This window comes from Triturus cristatus, chromosome 3_2 (assembly GCF_964204655.1).
Source record: "Triturus cristatus chromosome 3_2, aTriCri1.1, whole genome shotgun sequence".
NCBI lineage: Eukaryota > Metazoa > Chordata > Amphibia > Caudata > Salamandridae > Triturus > Triturus cristatus.
Genome location: NC_140584.1, coordinates 411,483,106 through 411,502,925, shown reverse-complemented (window position 1 = coordinate 411,502,925; position 19,820 = coordinate 411,483,106). Strand labels below are relative to the sequence as shown.

Genomic DNA, 19,820 nt, shown 5'->3' with positions numbered 1-19,820 from the left:
TTTGGTATCAAACACCTCATATTAAGAAACCCACACTGATTCCAGTGATGGGTTTATTAATACATGCACCCAGAGGGCACCTTAGAGGTGCTATCTTTGACCCTCCTAAAGTTAAGTAATTAAATTTCAGTGCAATTCCAATTTTGTACTGACACTTTTCTTACTACATACATTGGAAATATTATCAAACAAATGCATGAATATGATACAGACCTATATTTGAGTGTTAAAGACGAAAGCTTATAATCCCAGGGACCCAATCCGCCTTCACTCATTCATGGTGTTGAAACAAGTACCATGTTTCATAAGAATTAATGTTCTGTTACAATAATAAAAAGGAATGCATCGAACCTACATTACATGTATGACAAGTGAAGCATCTCGTAAAACAGCAGCAACCGCTCTTAAATCCCACAGCCATTTTTTGAGAACTCAAACAATAGGGTACCTGCCCATTTGTAGTACCCACACAGATACATACTCTAAACTAGTACGATATTTGGCAACATGAGCATGTCACCAGATATGAATTAACACAGCCCCTGCCCAGTCAAGAGAAAAAGCTCAAGAAATTAAACTACAAATTATTTTCAAATAAAAAGAAAGTTAATCAGACTTAAAAAGCTGGATTAATAAAGAAATAAAAAGGGCAATGCTTACATTGATGACATTCCAGCATAACCTTCTTAAAAGTTAACTATTTCGGCCAATCCTACTTTAACATTGCAAACATTGTGGGGAAGGCAAGTGTTTATGAGACAAGCAAAGACAAGTTGGCTGCTTTGCTCAACAAAATTAGTTTACATTTTTCGCAATGTATATCACCAGGCTAGCAAACTGAACCATGAAATAGATGATGGTGCAGTCTATTTTCTTCACTGCCTGCATTAGAACTAAAAAGACAATTCTTTAAACAGGGATCGGCAAATTCAAATCAACAGTGGTATTGATTTCATTCAACTGTGAAAAATTCTGCAAAAGTCTGCAAATACATTCAATAAATTACACTACCACTGTGTAACTTCTTTGGTCTTGCAAAGCCTGCCTTGTACCAGGACAGTATTACCCTGGGAGAGCGGAGACGTCTACAGTAGAAGGGACTAAAATGGGTCTCCAGGCTCACAGAATCTTTATTTTAAACCACAAATAAGGTTGTTTTCCTAAATAATAAGATTTCCAACTGCACCTCCACATTAAAAACTCACATGTAGACAGACAGACAGACAGACACACACACACACACACACACTTATCCTGATGGAAAATATATTTTACATTCATAAAACCTAGATCTTTGTACACTAAACTTTGATATTTTGTTTGTAGGTTTATTAAATTGCATCACAAGCATCGAAATATACAAGCCAAAAAGCACTGCTGAGTAATTAGAAAAGTTGTAGTACTGCAGCAAACACAATGGCATATGTTAAGAAGAGCTTTATGCACACAAGTCATTGAGTGACTATTCTCAGACATAATATATTGTTTTGCAATGGGTTTAGAGTAAGTTAGTGAAATCCAGCACCAAGGAAGAAATGTAGAGTTAGGCTGTACTTTTACTGCTCTTTCAGTGTCCAGAAGAGCTAATGCCGTAGTATTTCAAGGTATAATTTAAAGAGAGGTGGGGGTGCGTCAGTACATGCACCCTTTGTGGAAATCTGGAAGAGACCCAGAAAGGATATAAAGTAGAAGCTCCCTTGAGATTATAATCTATGAATTCCCTACGCAAGTAACATTCCACCAGGAGTCCCTTCCCATTGCATCTCAGATGGTCCGAATCCTAGCTAGAATATGTAAAACAAAAAAGTTACATTCATATACGGGGAAGGACCCACCTCTTTTTAGGTTTCCAGTCATATTGGGTCTTGTTTTATTCTGAAGCACATTGCTGTGGCAATGTAGGAATATATTTATACGATGCTGCCCTTCTGTGCGCTCCAACATAGTATGTCCCTGCGGCCTCCCCACTCACCGAAATTCTCCCACTAGCCTCAGCTCTGAGAGATAAAACAAAATGCCTCATTATTTCTACTTCGAAACCAACGGTATGATGCAGACTCGTTTTCAATTTGTAGTTAGTGTTCTTATAATTTGCAGACGTCAAATGTGATCGTTGGGTATGAAAAATCATTGTCCAAGATGTGTTGTGGACAGAACAATTACATGCCATGAAATTGTAATAAGTAACTGCCTTTCATTTTTAGAAAGGCTTAGAATGACAGGAATAAGTTGGAAGGCTTCAGTGGTAGTGCAATATGTTTAAGAGGTGTGACCGTCCGTAAAAGAATAGCTGCAACCTTCCAAGTTCAATATAAAACACAATTTATCCTTTAAGACTAATATAGCAGTGTAATGATATGAGCCAAGACAATTTTCAAAAAACGAATAAGCGATGAGTACATGGGCAGAGTCTCAATTTCTAGGCAATCTTTGCACTAACTCTTAAAATGGCCACAAACTAGATGGACAGATTAAACCACAGTGGTGGCAGCACAAAGGCAATGATAGCAAAAAAGTCTGCATTGCTACTGCTGCATGTGCTCCAGTCACGCTGTGAAGTCTGGTGGTAACTAAAAGTAGTTATTTAGGCATCAGACACCAGTACTAAAAGCAGTTTAAGGGCGTGGCTTGGAGCATCAAGATGGCGGTGGTACTCTAACAGTGCTCCGGATGGCTCAGTCATCCATTCCCATCCACAAGCCAAAGGGATGCCCATTGCACCTATCAGGGTCACAGACCTGCCCTGCACACTGTCTGATCCCAAAGCGAAGCTGGGGCCAAATCTGCCCGATAAGCTCCTTCTTCTCCCCTCCTTCCAACAAAGTGGCCCACGTGGAATTGGCAATGCTGCACTGCAGAGCCTGGGTGTGATGTGACCAGAGACTGGCGACCACACCTTAGCCAGATCCCAAGCCAGAGTACCCAGATCGCCGCCCGCTTATGGAGTTGCTCCTTACCCCCTTCCCGTCGCTTGTCCTGAGGCGTGTGTGTGCTGTGGAGCGGGACCATGCGGTTCAACCGATCCCTGGGGAGTGGTGCCGGGCCCAACATCAGAGGTCTGCTCAGTCCCGCACGTGCTTGGTCGCACCCCCCCCCCCGCTGGATCCAGAGACTGTGTCCTGAGTGGCGGAGGCCCAGTGCCGGTGTGAGGACGTCCCACCTTGGGCCAGGGCTCCTGCGGCCTCTGCTCTTCAGGGTGGCCTGCCCGCGTGGTGATGCCCAGCCCCAACGGCTCTCGCCTGTTGACCACAGCAGTGTTTGACCGGTCTGATTGATCATCGCCTCCCTGTGGAGACGAGATCCTCCCCAGCTTTACAGGTATGTCTGCGTCAATGCCAGGCCCCCAGTCTGCCCTGCGGTCACTACACCCGTGAAGTCAATTGTGGGAGCCGCTCCCTGTTGTGATAGTGACCCTTAGTGGCCTGCTTGCACTACCTCTACTTTTGGGACAGTGGGACTGGAACTTTGATAACTTGCGGCCCCATTGTCTGGGAGTAAGGGATGGCCGTGGACATCGAGGCGGAAGACGTGGGAGCTTTGCCCGTTCTGAGTGCCCACACCTCTTGGATTGTCAGGCACTCTCTCGTTGGTGGTTCCAGCGAACGCTTAGACCTACTGATATATATAAGAGATAGCCTGCACATCCCACAGCAACTGGCAACACTCTTAGACGATTCTGCAACTATATCTGGACTGCGTGTTAATGCAGCCAAATGTAGTCTATATCCCTTTAGTGAGCAATGCGAAAATCCCAGATATGTACTCAACGGCACAGAGGTCTACTGGTGCCCAGTTACGTTCCGCTATCTGGAACTCTGGATCCATAGAAACCCGTCAGACCTGCAAGACGGAACTGGAGTCGGGCCCTGACAGCAATTAAAACACAATCAGCATTCTGGAATATGCTCCCATTATCAACAACGCGGAGAGTAGCCTTCACCAAAATGGTGATACTGTCCCGATTTTTATTCCACTTCACAAACATTCCACACTACGTCCCACCTTCATTCTTCCTTCCCCTGGAAAAACTAATCAGGGACTCTTTATATGGAGCAATTCTAGACACCGGATAGCTATTTACAAGCCTTACTTGCCCACTGATCAGGAAGGCCTTGCAGTCCCACAGCTAGAGCAATACTACCTGGCAGCCCAGCTCCAAAGGATATCCAGGTGGCTGGGAGGACGCAACACCGGGGACACGGCGACAACGCATCTACCCTTACACGTCACAAAGTTAACGGCGCTATTCCATCCCTGCTCTAAAATGAAGCCACCAAACTCTCTATTAGTAACAGTAGCGCAAAAAAGCTATCACCCAAAAAACTGCCCCATTTGTGCCTGCATTACCACTAGAGGGCACAGCCAGGGCGCAACAATCACCACAGCAGCAGAGTTAAGCGACTGGCATGAAGCTGGGGTGCAGGACATGGGAGACCTATACAATGAAGGCACAATGACTCCTTACACGGCGCTAGTGGCCGAGGCAGACCTAACCCGGCCGGTTTCTGTTGCACCCCTCCCTGCTAGTGGACTCACAGCGAAATGGGGTGACTTAACGGCTGAACCCACCACACATCTCACAATAGAATATCTTTAGGTCATGGGACAGGGAGGGCACCTCACCAGGTGGTTTGCTGCATCACTAAGAAAACATGCGGGGGTCAGCTTAACCTCCCTCCAACTATGCTGGGAAACAGCCATTGGTCACCCACTCACAGACCACGGCGCTAGAAGGCCCGGCAAAAAACCCTCGGAACGTGCGCTTGCGTCAAATCCAACTGTACATTTTGCACAGAGCATACCTCAAATTAACCAATACTTTAGGCGAAGAGAGTCGGCGTAACCCTGATGCGCACAAATAGATGCAGATTTACTCCATATGTTTTGGGGATGCCCGTGATTGGCAAGATATTGGTCGGAGGTGGCGGACGCCTTAATGCAGTGTACCGGCCATGCCATTCCATATGAAGGGCATGTTTACCTACTACACTTCTATCGTAGCAACAGGGTCACCTCCAGGTTTCTTGACCTGGGATTGGCAGTAGCGAAACGCTTGATCACAAAGCGCTGGAAAACACCCGGATTACCTGAATATAGAAATGTGGAGGTACTAGTTGCGCACATGGGCCAAAGCAGAAAACGTAGCGCTTCGGCCTGAAGACATGTTAGGCCTACGCAAGGTGCCCCTAGCTACGCACTGGGACACGATCCTGGCGGCCCTTAACTCCCCACGAGACACAGACACTTTACCCCAAGCCCTGGTGAAAGCTGAGCCCAGGCCCCGCTGCTCGAGCTGCTGCATTTAAGTGCCATGGGGCTAGGTCCCCTTCGGCGTTCCGTCATGATGCCTCGGTCCATCGCCACCATGGGCAAAGGAAAACCTAACCGACTAGTGGCCTCCCAGACTAGGACAGACCAACATACCACGACTTGGGGCCAAGCCTAGAGTGGAGTTGTGGATAAGTCACCATCAGCAGACGGTGACTTGGTCTCCACTGTAGATTGGGCTGTATAAAAGGCTTGTAGGATTGTGGCCAAGATAGGAGAAGTGTGCATGGAAGTGGCTTTTCTACGTCAAGACCCGCACAACGCCACGAGCAGAGGCGGAGATCTGCCTGTCCACATTAGAAGCTGATGCCACCAACTTAAAATCGCAGGTCTCCAGACTTCTTTTGCACAAAGAAAACCTCAAACAACGCACCAAAGACACTTTAAAATCGCTGACGGCACAATAACCTACTCTTTATGGGTATTCCCTTAAGGCATGTAAACCCTGTTAACGGAGGAATTTCTCAAAACCTGGATAAAATCTTGGATGCCTGCGGATCAATTATCTCCTTGGTTTGCAATCGAGAGGGCACATAGAGCCCAGACGCCAAGCCCTCCTCCAGGAGTGCCGCATCAACCCATGATCACTAGCATCTTTAAATTTAAAGATAGAGATGTACAAATGGTGTTCATAAGCAGCAGTTAAACTAGGAGCGCTCAAACTTTCCTATGATCTGCTGTTCCGGCCTGGTTTCGAGTTGTGTATGCCAACAAGACTCACTTCTTTGACAATCTGGAGACAGCTTGGACCTTCTTTACTGAGGATCAGCCACTCTGCAGGCCAAGAGGGCCCACCCTTCAAAGTCTGGGTCCTTGGACTCTAGGACAACTACAGCTCCAAAACCCAAATAGTAATTGCTCTCGCAGAAGGCCCAGCCCAAAGACCTAACTCTCCCTCATCGTCCACTCCTGCGAGAGACCCAACGCCATCAGCAGCACCATCATCATTCTTGCCTTTGACAGCAGTGGTCTCCCCACTAACTTCGGAAGGCCAGCAAAATGTGATCCCCCACTCCCCCTAACTAGCAGACACCGATCTGTCGCAGAGTCCCACGCTATAATTCACCAGACTTTGACTCCTGGCAGGAGCCGGATACTGTCTTTTGAAACTTAATTTCTGAATTACCTCCTGATGGTTGCCTTTGATCCTACATTAAGGAGGGGTCCACCACTCTAGTGCCATTATCACTTGCGTTGTGTTTTTGCTTTTAGTTTGTGGTGACAGATGCTTCTGGGGGTTAGGACTGAATAGTATTCTGGGGAGGTTTTTCACTTGTTTTCCTCTGCTCCTTTGTTTTGCATCGCACTCAGACACACGTATATGCTGCAGTTCCTACGCCATAACGAAGGTACATTGTTGTTCAATGTACCCATGGGGTGAATGATCTAAACGATCCTCTTTGCAGGATAGAATATTCCATGCTAGACATGACATCTTTACGGTGTGTCCTGGAACGGAGACGGGTTACTAGACCTTGTGAAATGTACCACGGTCCTGTGATATACGCAAACCGCTTCCTTCCGGATGCCTTGTTGCTTCAGGAAACTTTGGCTATGCCCGGGGCTCCCAAGGAGTGGCAATCTCACTCCAACGCTCCTTCCCCATTACTGTCAAACAAGCTAACCTCATGGTCGCTTCCTTGCCCTAACTGGTACGGTTGAGGGGCGAGGGAAACCATCTTTACAACGCAGTCATTACATCGCACTACCTTTACATAGCCATCATTACATCGCAACATCCTTTACATCGCATTTCATTACAACACAGCCATTACATTGCATGTCACTACAACGCATGTCACTACAACACAGGCAGTACATCGCAAGTCATTACAATGCATACCATTACAAAGCATTACACCTTACACAATTCAACACTTACCCTACTGTTGCACTCACTGGAGTTAGAATAGTAATTTTTACCCCCACACTATCCAACACTTACCCTACTGTTGCACTCACTGGAGTTAGAATAGTAATTATTACCCCTATATTATCCAACACTTACCTTAAATGCCTTGTAATGGTATGCATTGTAATGGTATGTGTTGTAAAGGTATAATGCGATGTAATGGAATGCGTTGTAAAGGTAGTTTCTGAAAATGCTATGTAATGGCATGCAATGTAAAAGAATGCGTTGTAAAGGATGTTGCGATGTAAAAACTGTGTTGTAAAGGCATGCGTTGTAAACGTATGCGTTGTAATGTCATACATTCGAGGGGCGAACTGTTAATTTCGTGTGTGCCTGCAGCCTTGGACGCCCTCCTTGGGGAACTCTCCAAGGTTTTGTTGGATCTTCCAGATAGACTGACGGTGACTGGGGTGTCTTCAATGCAGTCCTCGCTCCGGACACGGACGTCACAGATACTCCCTCTGCCTCACATTGGGCCATTGCAGGTCGTCTCTTGGACTGGCCCTCTGCCCTCGGTCTCTGCAACATGTGTGGGACCCCCGTCACGTCAATATCCCAACACCTCAGCCGCGCACCATATCCATTCCTGTATATATCTTACATTCATGCTAGCTCCCTACAGCTGCTAGGTAGCTCAAATCCTTTCATAAAGAATATCGGACCACTTTCCTCTCCTCCTCCGCCTTTGTTCCCCCACGAGTGACTTATGCCCCATGTTGCAACTCAACGCTTGGTACCTCCAGGACGAGTCCCAAATGCAGGTCCTGGAGGGTGAGCTGAGAGCCTACTTCCAAGCCAAAGATGGCTTGGTCCATTCGGATGGTACCTTATGGGCAGTCAGTAAGGAAACTATCAGGGAATACGTCAAGGGACGACTTCGAGAGCTAGAACAAACGCGTTCCCAGCACCAAACTGTATTGCACAAACATTTGCGGACTTTTAAAGCCATCTGTACACAGCAACCTCCAGATCTGTAGCTGAAACTGACCCTCACTTTCTACATGCGGTACCCCTGCCTTGCTTATTGCGCTCGGAGGCTCAGCTGCTGGACTAGCCAAAAATCGATGGAAGAGGTAGGAGTGGCTATTTCTGCCATGGCATCCAGGAAAGACACCCGGTCCGGACTGGTTTCCCACAGAATACTACTCCACCTTTTGAGAAATCCTAACACCCCGCCTTCTCTCACTACATGAAGACACAGTAAAAGGCTGGTACCTTTCTACCGGAGATATATACTGCTACCATCGTAGTCACTGCTTAATTTGTAAAACAGGTGCCAAGGCACTTGTTAGGAGGCCACTGCAGCTTGCTCCACACATTACCCCTGCCAATGATAGTAATAACACAACTACTAACCATCACACTCCTACAGGTGTGACAATTCGGACTATTAAAAGGCCTCAAAGCCATAAGAATGGCTTGGGAGAAAGGTAATAATTATTGCTTCAATGTACATTAAAATGACTAACTGTTTTTGTGGTCATCTCTAAATTAGCCAGACAGCACCACCTTGTGGCAGACTGTCACAAGCACCGGTGTTGACAACTATGTGCCGGTGCTGAGCTCAAGAAATCACTGGTTCAAATTAAGCACTGAAAACGTTTATCCCGAAGACACAACCCCAGTCTACATCCTGCTCTGATTACAGTCTGATCTACTTTATCAATAGTGAGGTCAAAATCTTTGCTACAATCCTCGCCGCTCATCTCAAGCTAGTCCTCCACATACTTATACATGCTGACCAATGTAGTTTTATCCGGCCAGTAGTACGCAACACTGCTTCGGACGACTGCATTTCGCCCTGGCTCATCATCACCTGCTTACACCCCGATTAGCCATGCTTTTCATTTGAAAAGGCATTTGACACAGTGGACCGGACTTACCTGGAGCCTGTGTTACTGAGGGACGGGTTCGGACCCTGCTTTCAAAGCTTCGCCTGCGCACTATCCTCAGCACCTACCGCACGTGTCCAGATAAACGGCATGATCTCCAAACTCTTCACTAACAGACGTGGGACTTCGGAGTGTTGCCCCTGCCCTCCACCCCCATCTCCTCTCCTTTTTGCCTTTTTCATTGAACCACTCTCGCATAGAGGCCATTGAGATGCCCAGGTACGGCGATGGGCCGAGAGTAATGAAGAACGCATCGCTGTCTACACCGATGAAGTCCTTGTCTTTCTGGCAAATCTTCCAGCTTTTCGGGGAAGCTTCAGGTATTCATGTTAATCCAGCCCAAATCAGTCTTGGTTCCCTTAAGTCCGACTTGAAACTGTGTGGCCTGGCAGACTAACCTCCCTGTGCGCCGCCTAAACTTCAAATATCTAGGTATATGGGTGGCGCTTCACCCTGAACTTACATGGACTCCTAATCTCAGACCCTTGATGCAAAGAGCTAAGGAGGACCTCCACAAATGGCAATCCCTCCCGCTGAATACGATGGACCGAACTGCACTCTACAAGATGATGGTGTTGCTGTGGTTCCTCCATGTCCTTCAGAACCTCCTAATAGCCTTGCCTCGTTGATGGTTTCGCGAACTGTAAAAGGTAGCATCATCACTCCTCTAGCACGATTCCAGCTCCGCCTCACCCTGAGTAATTGTAAGCGCACCCTTTACGATTGAGGTCAGGGTATGGCCAGATACGCCCCTTTCAGGGACTCCAGGACACGTATGCACTCACCTCATCGCAATTCTACAATTCTTTGCAGCTGCAGCACACACTTTACACTCACGTCATGTGACATCCCCCCCCTGAATTTAGTCCTATGGAGGCTAAACTCCTCATGGGCCCGTTGGGAAAGGGGGGGCATCTCTCAGAACTTCTGTACCCTTGTTGTTAATGCTTCGTGTACACTGGGCCACGATAGGGCCCGCTGGGAGGGTTGACTGGGCCCCCTGGAAGATGTCGACTGGAAAGATGCTAGAATGGCTCCTAGAGTTGTAACAATTTCACGCAAGCTCCGTCTGGTTCAGAACTATCTTTACTGTGCCTACCTCACTCCTGCCAGATTACACCGGGCGGGCCTTGTTCCAGATCCCACCTGTCCCCACTGCTCGCATGCCTCTGCCGACTTCTACCACATGGTTAGGTTGTGTCCAGTGATTCAGTTACTGGATTGCCATTACATGGGAACTGACATGTGTTGGGATGGGAGGTGCAGCTTTCCCCTTTGCTGTTGCTGCTTAAGGTTCTGGGGGATTGAGGGTGGACCGGGCGCTCTTGGGTACTGCCACAATGTTGGAGAAGCAGGATATAGCAGCGCGATGTAAAGCTCCTGCTCCCCCTACGAAAATCAGTAGTGGAGAGGTGTGGCCTGGTGTGCAGAACAAGAGAGACCTGTGTAAGAGACTAGGGGTTGTCCATCGAAGCATGAGCGCATCTGGGGGCAATAGTTGGGGCAACTGGTATGAGCTTTTTATTTCAGTTCACTGCATGATTGGGTCTCCTCTCTGGATATTTGTTCAAAGGTGCTTTGTACTTTCGTCTTATGTTATAACTAATACATCCCTTCTTGATTCTCCCGAGTGCATTTTGACTTTGTAAAAATTCAATAAAATTGGTAATAAAAAAAGCACTTTAAAAAACCCTTTAAAATACAAGTTCAATTACTGATGAAAAAGTAAGTATGAGCTCTGCTTTTGACACTTCAAAAGCAAACCTTGAAGCAAAAAGCTTGACTTACTTGAGTAGCTGCATTGCACTGCCCTGGCAGACAGGCCTTGCACGGCGCTTGAAAAAGTCATGGATGGTCTTGGGTTCAGGCAAATGATATGGCAGAGCCACAGAGGATTCTACGAATGAAAAATACATGCATGCTAAGTTATATCAGCTGTCAGCATGTTGTCAATTGCATTACTGAAACTCAGAGGGAAAATAAACATGGAATTTGATGGTTCTGTACTATGCTATCAGCTACCAAAACAGCCACTTAAGGTTTAAAACATTCATACTCACACACGGCTACTTGGAAAACAAAAACCACTCTAAATGCTTTGGATTCAGAAACCAGTCACGTATACAGGGAAAAACCAGGGGGAAAAGTGCAGTTTCAAATGTAATCTCAGATCATAAAATGTTTAAAAAGCACTATCAAGATACACACTAATTGGAACTGCCATCAAATAACAGGTGCTAGGAGTCAACTACCCCTCACAAAGAGGCACAATCTAGGATACACATTTACTTTACAGTTCCCTAGAGACATCAACTGCTCTGAAAAGTAAATGCCAGACTATCAGCCTACCCCTCCTAGTCTGCTAAGAAAGCTTCCAAACATACCACTGGAACAAAAATAAGCACTCCCTAATAATGTGGATGTATGCTAAAATAGTCAGAAAACATGCACTGAAAGGCTGTTTTACAAAAGAATCATCCCGGTCGTACCTCTAATCATTCGCTGGGTCTCACTATGCATTTGTTTGATGGCTTCTTTACTGAGTCGAGCTGCCTTTCGTTCCTGCAGGGAAATGTGCCAATGTTTATGTTAAGTACCATTGAGGACCATATTAATGAGCTAGTTGAAAATCAATGCAAAGAAACTATTTTTTTTTAAAGCGAATTGCTGATTGCTTATGCAGGAGAGAAAGAGCAAAATCATAGAACTATTAAACCCAAGGTTGGCACAAAATGATACAGGCGCTGATCCAAAATGTATTACCATATAAATTTGGTTTGAGAAGTAAAGCGCAGTTATCGCTCAACAAAAAGCACGACTGTTAGCAGATGAGTATTCTCTTGATAAAATATGCACTGAGATGAAACAAGATTTGGACTAACTTGTGAGAATCTTGGGCATATATTTCAAAGTACACACAGGCGCGGCATATTCACAGACAATAATACCATCCAATTTAAAAAACAGAAGCCAAAAAGGTACAAATAGAACCCGGTTTGGTTCATGTATGTAATATAATGTTATTTTAAGGAGGCATGCACTAATTAGTTCAATTATGAATGAGGTGTTAGAACTGGAAAATACAGCATGCAATTTTGGTACAGAAATTTATTTGCCAATGTTAGTTTAGTGCAGTCTTCCAAAAAAAAAAAAAAACACTGAAAGTGTAAGGGTTTAATCAATGGGTACAACTTGTGGTTATCGCACACAATCATGTGAATGTACTTAGAAATGTCCCACCATAATAGGTCTGCTTAAGATTTAGCATGCAGCTAAAGCTCAAGATAAGACTTGGGATTAAATTAACTAACACTAGAGGTACTAGGACATGTGGCTTGATTCAGAAAACCAGTAGGAAAGGGAATGCAATAGTAAGTGGTGAAATTTCAAGTGGCTAGTTCTGAAATGTCCAGCAACTATGCACAACTAATACACTGTGGAGCATGGAGTTTCCAACAAAAATTTAAATCAGTCTGGGTGTGGTGAGACCATAGAGCAAAATGGACAAGTTTGATAAAGGTTCCTCAAACTAATGAGCTTAACTAATTTTACTGCCTTGACTTAAAAGGGTTAAGACTCCCTCATCTGCTGCCCTGGAAGCAAAATTGGCGACTACATTCTGAAGCATGGTCAAGCCCAGGCTTTGCTAGTTGCCACTGAACACGACCCTCAGAAACCGGGCACAACAAGATGCTCTTAAGTCAGAATATTACTGATATTGAAGGTCCTTGGTGTTAGTCTGCTTGCTACCACCCTAGGAACGGGTTTATATAGACTGATTCCTAAATTAGAATGTGTATAAAAATAGCAAGAGAGTCCTTAAGAAACATCAAAAAATGCCAGCGGACCCTGCTGGGTAACTTCGCCTGCATAAAGGTAGGATATCGCACAGTCCTTTCTAAATGTATTATGAGAATAAAGGATCTTGACTAAGGATACACTTAGAACATGGCCACTTACACCTAGTTATGAGTTTCATAAAGAAGTAAAGACAAGATTGCTTAAGAGTGAAGTGGTACCATGTACTAATGTGTAGAATCTAGACCAGGAAAAAAAGAAAACCCACCTTTGAAAATAAAATTCCTTCCTTCACAAAAAATAGACGCCTTCAAAAAAGCACATCCCAGACTACACATCAGCCTGAAACAGAACTCCCAACTGTCCTCTTTAATTACAATAGAGTATGCATATTGGAGGGATAACGATCCCGTTTTCATCTATCACTTTTCCTCCTCCACCTCTAACCTCAATTTTAAGGGATAAACATAAAGGGAATATGTGGCATCTGAAACTCTAATGTCATACTCTATGGATCTGCTGACATAAATAGGTGCAAAGAGACATACTGCGCTATACATAACTTAAAAAATAAATCCGAATCAACTTGTTTTCCAAAGAATAAGTCCAGCAAAGCAGCATTCGGCGAGATTTGCTTTGTACCATGTTTACTGTTCATCATTATCAATCGTTTTGTGATAGATCACTGCAGGGTGGACACTTGTGTGGAGTTAATCAGTCTTGTACAGATAAGAAAGGCCAAATAGTCCATACCGTTCTTTTATTATTCTTCCCTGCAGTTTCCTCATCCTCCTCATAATCTCGCCTGTAGTTCCCATACTCAGAATCAAGGTCTCCAACCTAAAAGTAAGTCAAAATAAAAATTACACTTAGAGCCCTGAAGCTTCTGTAGTCACAATAAAAATCATTGTTTTAATTGGCAAGATATTCACAAAACTTCAGAACACAATTAAAATGGGTACACATATGAAATCTTGTCCTGCTTTTGTTTAACCACAGCAACTACAATAATAAATATCGGAGGACCACAAGAGCACTGTTTAACGTGGCATAAATTTACATGGAGCAGCTCTGCTAAGACAGTTTCTCATTAAAAATGAGGATGGGTTGCAAACCAAAGGACAAATAATTCAAGCTAAACTGCTAGGTACGTTTTTTTTTCTCCAAATAAACAATATTGATAAATAAAAGAAAAAAAAAAAGAAAGGACAATTTTGTTATAGTTCTTTCACTGCCATAACATGTGCAAATCCTACTACATTCATGGCTGTACAGGTTACTTGTTGAGTCAATGGCCAGTAAAATAAAAAAGCAGAAGATGGTTCAAAAGCAGGTACAAGATATTAGCGCATGCTCAGCTACAAGTAACCACTGTACTGATTTTCTTTCCACAAAAGGAAATGGTCATGTAAACTGATTGCACCTATAAAGCTTCTGTGCTTAAAGACATATAGAAGGCTGTGTTCAGAAGGAAGGTTAACTGTTGCACTTTATGGACAGAGATGATTTTGTTCCAGGATACAGATTTCCCAATCAAGAAACCATTTGAAGCAGCGTTTGATAAGCATTTTGTGTAGAGTAATCATGGAATTAGTTTCTCAGAAAGAAAGGGGGAAAAACACTTGAGTGTCTTTACCTCAATGCAATTGTGAGCTTTCAGATTGTGAAAATTCATTTCATTACCCTTTCATTAAAATCCGTTAAAAATATGGGGCAGAGTGAACAGAGCTTACTTGTCCTAAACTGCTCATCTACCAACACTAATTTAAACATGAAATAAGCTTCAAGACAGTCAGAATTGTTGACAACAAGAATTATTTTACAACTTACTCTTTCAGAAAGAATAGGTCATTGCCCATAGTCCCCCATGTACAATAGCACAACTCGCACTGCCATTCCACCATAGTATATCAAACCGTACTGCTTACTATCTAGCAATATCCACTGTTCAGTTACTCGGTATTGATGAATTGGGGACGACAATCCAGATCAACAGAGCCTACTCCCCAATGTGCCACCTCTCACCTTTCCAGATAAGCAACAATAAAAGGCATGCCAGAAGAGGATACTATGCTCAAGGTTGGAGATTCTATGTTTTTAATTAGCCCTACATGGACCAAGATCACTTGCAAACTTGTTGTAGTAAAAACCATACCTTCTGTGTTTTCATTTTGTTTTTCACAGCAGCACGAATAGCCTCCAGGGATTCTTCCTCATTTCCATCGCTATGCCGATCACTGTCCTCACCTAAATCCTGATCAAACAGGTCACTGTCAGCAAGAAGACAACCACTGTCCTCCATAGAAGGCCCATCTTCACTTTCCTGGCCAAAATCGAAAAGGCATGCATTAGACACATCCAAGGTAGAACTGAACTTGACATGCAATTTAAATTAAGGTTTATGTACATACATGAACACATAGGCTGATTTTGACAAAGTGCCATTAAGAGGTACCCAAAAGGACAACAAAATAACTTTTAGGTATTGTTTCAGTGCAAGACAGGCAAAAAAGTGAGCTGTAACGGCTTTTGGGGTTTTGGACATTTTCAATTACCCCCAACCATAGTGCTGGTTGCTCCTGTAGTATGTAAATTATTCATCCTTCCTTGCTAATCTTAAAGAGGTATGCAGGAGAATGAGTGACCGGGTATTGCTGCTCATTGAGATAAATGTGGAGCTTAGATCCCTAACTACTCTAGATGGTCAAATTGAGCAGTGCAGAACAAAAGGATTTTATAGGAACCAGCACTTTTGTATCAAAGGCAGCTACTGCCTTAAAGATCCAGTGGGCTAAATGTGGACAACTGGAGATCAACGTCCAACATCATCAAAAAGAAGTGAACATTTACTCAAACACTTAGTTGGCATGTGGATGAGACCATGCACACCGCTGTAACTCACTTGCTTTTCTTACAGTGCAAACTGCACACATGCTCACATTTTTAAATGAGTTATGCCCTGCGCATATTCAAAAATGTATAAGAACCAGATACTATACTATTGAGAGCCTAAGCAATTGCTGGACTTTTTATTTACGAAATGGATAGTATGCATAAGATTAAAGTACTCAAGAATTCAATGACAGAATTGAAACAAACACCTAAGCCAACACCCCCCAGTTCTTGATGCATAGGTATGCGAAATACTACAAGGCACATGGTTTCTACTACAGAGAGAGTAGTAAACTGGGTTTCTCAGAACGAAGCATATGCTATGCAAGTGCAAATTAAGAATAATGAGTGCTTTAAAGTGGTTTCTTTACAACAGTCAGAACAACTAAACCTTGTTTATAATACAAGCTAGAGAAGATTGACCTATTTCAAAGCATAATTTAAACTGAGCTCCAAGCGTTTAGGATACTGCAAAAAAGCATTGAATATATAATTAACAACCCCCCAAAAAATAGAATCAGCTTAAATGTTTGCAATAATTAGAGGCCTCATTGGCAAGTTCGAGAACATGACAAAACATATCCCAAGATGTAAAAAAGGCAAGCATTTTAAATTGTGCTTTTGCTGCATGCAATAGCTCAGAAAAACCTGAATACTTGAAGCAGCTTTGAGCACAAAGATCAGACAACTCAAAATGCTCATTGTGTACCATTCTTTGAAGGGATCTGGTCTATCATGAGCATCTAATATGGTACAGCGTATTATTTGAATAGTGCATGTTTGCCACCAATGGTAATATGCTGCTACTGATAACTAGGTTTTTTACAACTTAAAATTGAGTTCACCCCCTTTCTTTTCATACAGTCCAAGGCAACAGTTCTTAACCTTTAGTTTTTTTGGACCTCCACTGAATCACTATGGAGCCAGAGACCTCAGCCTAAGCGATTTCCATGATCTGAACTAAAAGAAAATACAGGAACAAGCATACATCACACAAATACACTTTATTAAATATTTCTTTAACTCACAAAAGAAATACAAGAATCCAATTTATAAATTTAAAGGGGAGATTGAATCGTCAAGTTTGATTTCTAAAAGATCAAGCAATATGCAAATTCTATGATATCTCTTTTTTATTTCAAATGTATCCTCTATTTTTGTCAGTGAATACTTCTGCTTCGACTGAGACCACCGATTAGCCATACTACTGTCAGGTGAACTTACCCTACTGTCATAAATCAAGCTGAAGATACCCACTTAACTGTTAGCCTCCAATTTTCATAATCTGCAAATATTAATTTTCGAAACAGTTGCAGACTTCCTAAGAAGGAATCCGGGACCACAGGTTACGAATCACTGGTCTAAGGCATTTTATAAATATAACTGTGTAAATGAGTACAACAACCTAGCTTCAGGAGAGTAGAATCTTATTAAATATCTTCCTGTTTTGTACAAAAATACTCATACTCTTAATCCAAGTGATAGCAATCAGTAAGGTTATCAATTATAGCAGCAGTCTCACATCAGAGCTCTCATACTACCCTCTCATATTATGAGGAGGTTTGGTTTCTAGCAAGGTTCAGACAATTCCACATTTTAATTATATTGGACTCAGGCCTTACAAGGGTTTCATGTACAGCAAACATTTGTGAAGTCACACTCAGTTTAAAGTAAGGGCTCTGTTTAGGTCAGCTTTTTGTTCACAGTAGGGACCTGAATATGCACTTTTCTCAACAAGACTTACCACCCAACACACCCTACTTAGCCCTTTCAAACTTACTTCTACTGCTATACTACTGTGCCCCGAACATGTAAAACACACACGGGAAACCTCATTCTTACAAAACAGCACCAAGCCACATGGTTTACAGAATGTGGTCACTTCAATAGCATATTCCTCTCCTAACAACATTGAAGTCAAAAGCATTCAAAATAAACCTCCTCACACAACTACTCATCCACAAATAATATCACTGCATTAAAGCCATTAACTGGCTAGCGATGCCACTGAACACTCAAACCAGGCAATGAACAACTATGCAGCCAAATGGAATGTTATGTTATGTTAGGGCAGTTTATATAGCGCATGGCTACCCCAACAACAGGGCGTCCCAGCGCTTGCAGACGAGCCAGATACACAGCAACCGAGCCAGGAGTGGGAAGAACTACAGAAAACTAGGCCTAAGGAGTGTTAAATAGCCAGGTCTTAATTTTTTTCCTGAAAGACAAATGATTCGTAATAGCACGAGCTTCAAGCGGGATTGTATTCCACAATTTCGGAGCCAAGTATCTGAAGGATCGGCCTCCTGCTCTGCTCCTCTGAATCATAGGAATGTGGGCCAAAAACAGATCTGCAGAACGGAGAGCCCGAGTGGGGACATATAGAGAGCTTAGATTTTTCAGAATTTTAGGGCCCGAGGAGTGGAAAATTTTGTGGATAAGGCAAAGTGCCTTAAATTGGATGCGCTGCTTTACCGGCAACCAGTGCAGATGTTGGAGGATAGGAGAGTTATGAAAGTTTTTTGGCAAACCAAACAGACTGCGTGCGGCCGCATTCTGAGCTCTTTGAAGTCTGTTAATCGTAGACTGATTAGAGCCCAGCATGAGGACATTGCAGTAATCAATGTTTGACAGCACCATGGCCTGAATGATCATCTGACGAACTGGGGGTTCGAAAAAACCCAGAATGGGTCTCAGAGACCGAAGACGGCCATAGCACATGCCTGCCACCTTTTTGGCGTGGGAGTCAAGGTCTAGTCTTTTATCGACCATGATACCCAAGTTTTTGACCTCCTTCTTAGGAGTGGGTGCAGGTCCCAATGCAGATGGCCACCACTGATCGTCCCATTTTTGAGTCTCCTTCCCAACCAGTAATACCTCAGTCTTAGATGAATTGAGTTGGAGACGGTTTTCAGTCAACCAGTTTGCAATGGCCGATAGATCTTCTTGAAATTTAATTTTGTCGGCGTTAGTATCACTGGAGAAGGAGAAGATAAACTGTGTGTCGTCCGCATACGATGTTAGTTTGATGTTACGAGTTCTAGCCAGTGCGGCTAGGGGGCGGACGTACACATTAAATAGCGTGGGACTAAGTGCAGACCCCTGGGGGACGCCACAGCACAGCGGAAACCTTCCTGATTTATGCGGTGGAGCATGGACCTGGAAAGAGCGGTCCGTCAAAAATGACACGAACCACTCTAGGGCTCCCTCTCTGACTCCGATCTCCCATAGTCTTCTTAAGAGGATCTCATGGGAGACCGTGTCGAATGCTGCACTCAAGTCCAACAGGACCAGTGCAGCTGTACCACCTCGGTCCTGTACCTCCCTTAGTTGTTCTGTGACGGCTAATAAGGCCGACTCGGTACTATGATTTGTCCGAAAACCATTTTGGGAGTCATCCAAAATTCCATTGGCCTCTAAATAGTTGATCAAAATTGAATTTACATGAGATTCCGCTATCTTGGATAAGTAGGGTAGCAGGGATATTGGTCGGAAATTTTCCGGCTTGGAGGGATCCAAGGTGGGTTTTTTTAATAGAGGGACGACCTTAGCATGCTTCCAGGATTTAGGTATTATGGTGGATTCCAGGGTTTTATTGATCAATTTCAGACCTTCTGTCAGAATGGGGTCCTTGTGAAGTCGCGCCATTTCGGGTTTAACAGGGTCCTCCGGGGAACCGGATTTAATTTTAACAATCAGCCTATCCATTTGGACCGCAGAGATAGATGGAAGGGAGCCGAGAGAGTGTGGAAGATCATTAGGTGTCTCAACTATGGTGAAGTCCGGGCTAGCGACATTCGGGGGGAAGGACTTATAGATGCCCTGTACTTTATTTATAAAGAAGGTGGCAATTTCGTTGCAATGAGCATTCGAAGTAATCATATTGTTAGGTCCTTCAGGAAGCTTAGTCATTTCTTTCACCATAGAAAAAATTGTTTTGGATTGATTGGAATGAAACGAACAGCAAAGCCATTTGGCGCACACACCCATACATATAC

At 43.8% G+C, this 19,820-nt stretch overlaps 1 protein-coding gene across 4 annotated transcripts in view; it reads right to left on the bottom strand.

The window, feature by feature from the left end:
• Window positions 1–19,820, bottom strand: part of CLSPN (claspin) — a 413,699-nt gene that overhangs the window by 202,854 nt on the left and 191,025 nt on the right. For all 4 annotated transcript variants that reach the window (XM_085647976.1, XM_085647975.1, XM_085647977.1 and 1 more), the window contains exons 4-7: window positions 15,086–15,253; window positions 13,684–13,770; window positions 11,622–11,694; window positions 10,921–11,029 (exon numbers count right to left, since the gene is read on the bottom strand). In XM_085647976.1, coding sequence (XP_085504102.1) covers window positions 10,921–11,029; window positions 11,622–11,694; window positions 13,684–13,770; window positions 15,086–15,253 — 437 coding nt within the window. The remainder of the gene's footprint in view (window positions 1–10,920; window positions 11,030–11,621; window positions 11,695–13,683; window positions 13,771–15,085; window positions 15,254–19,820) is intronic.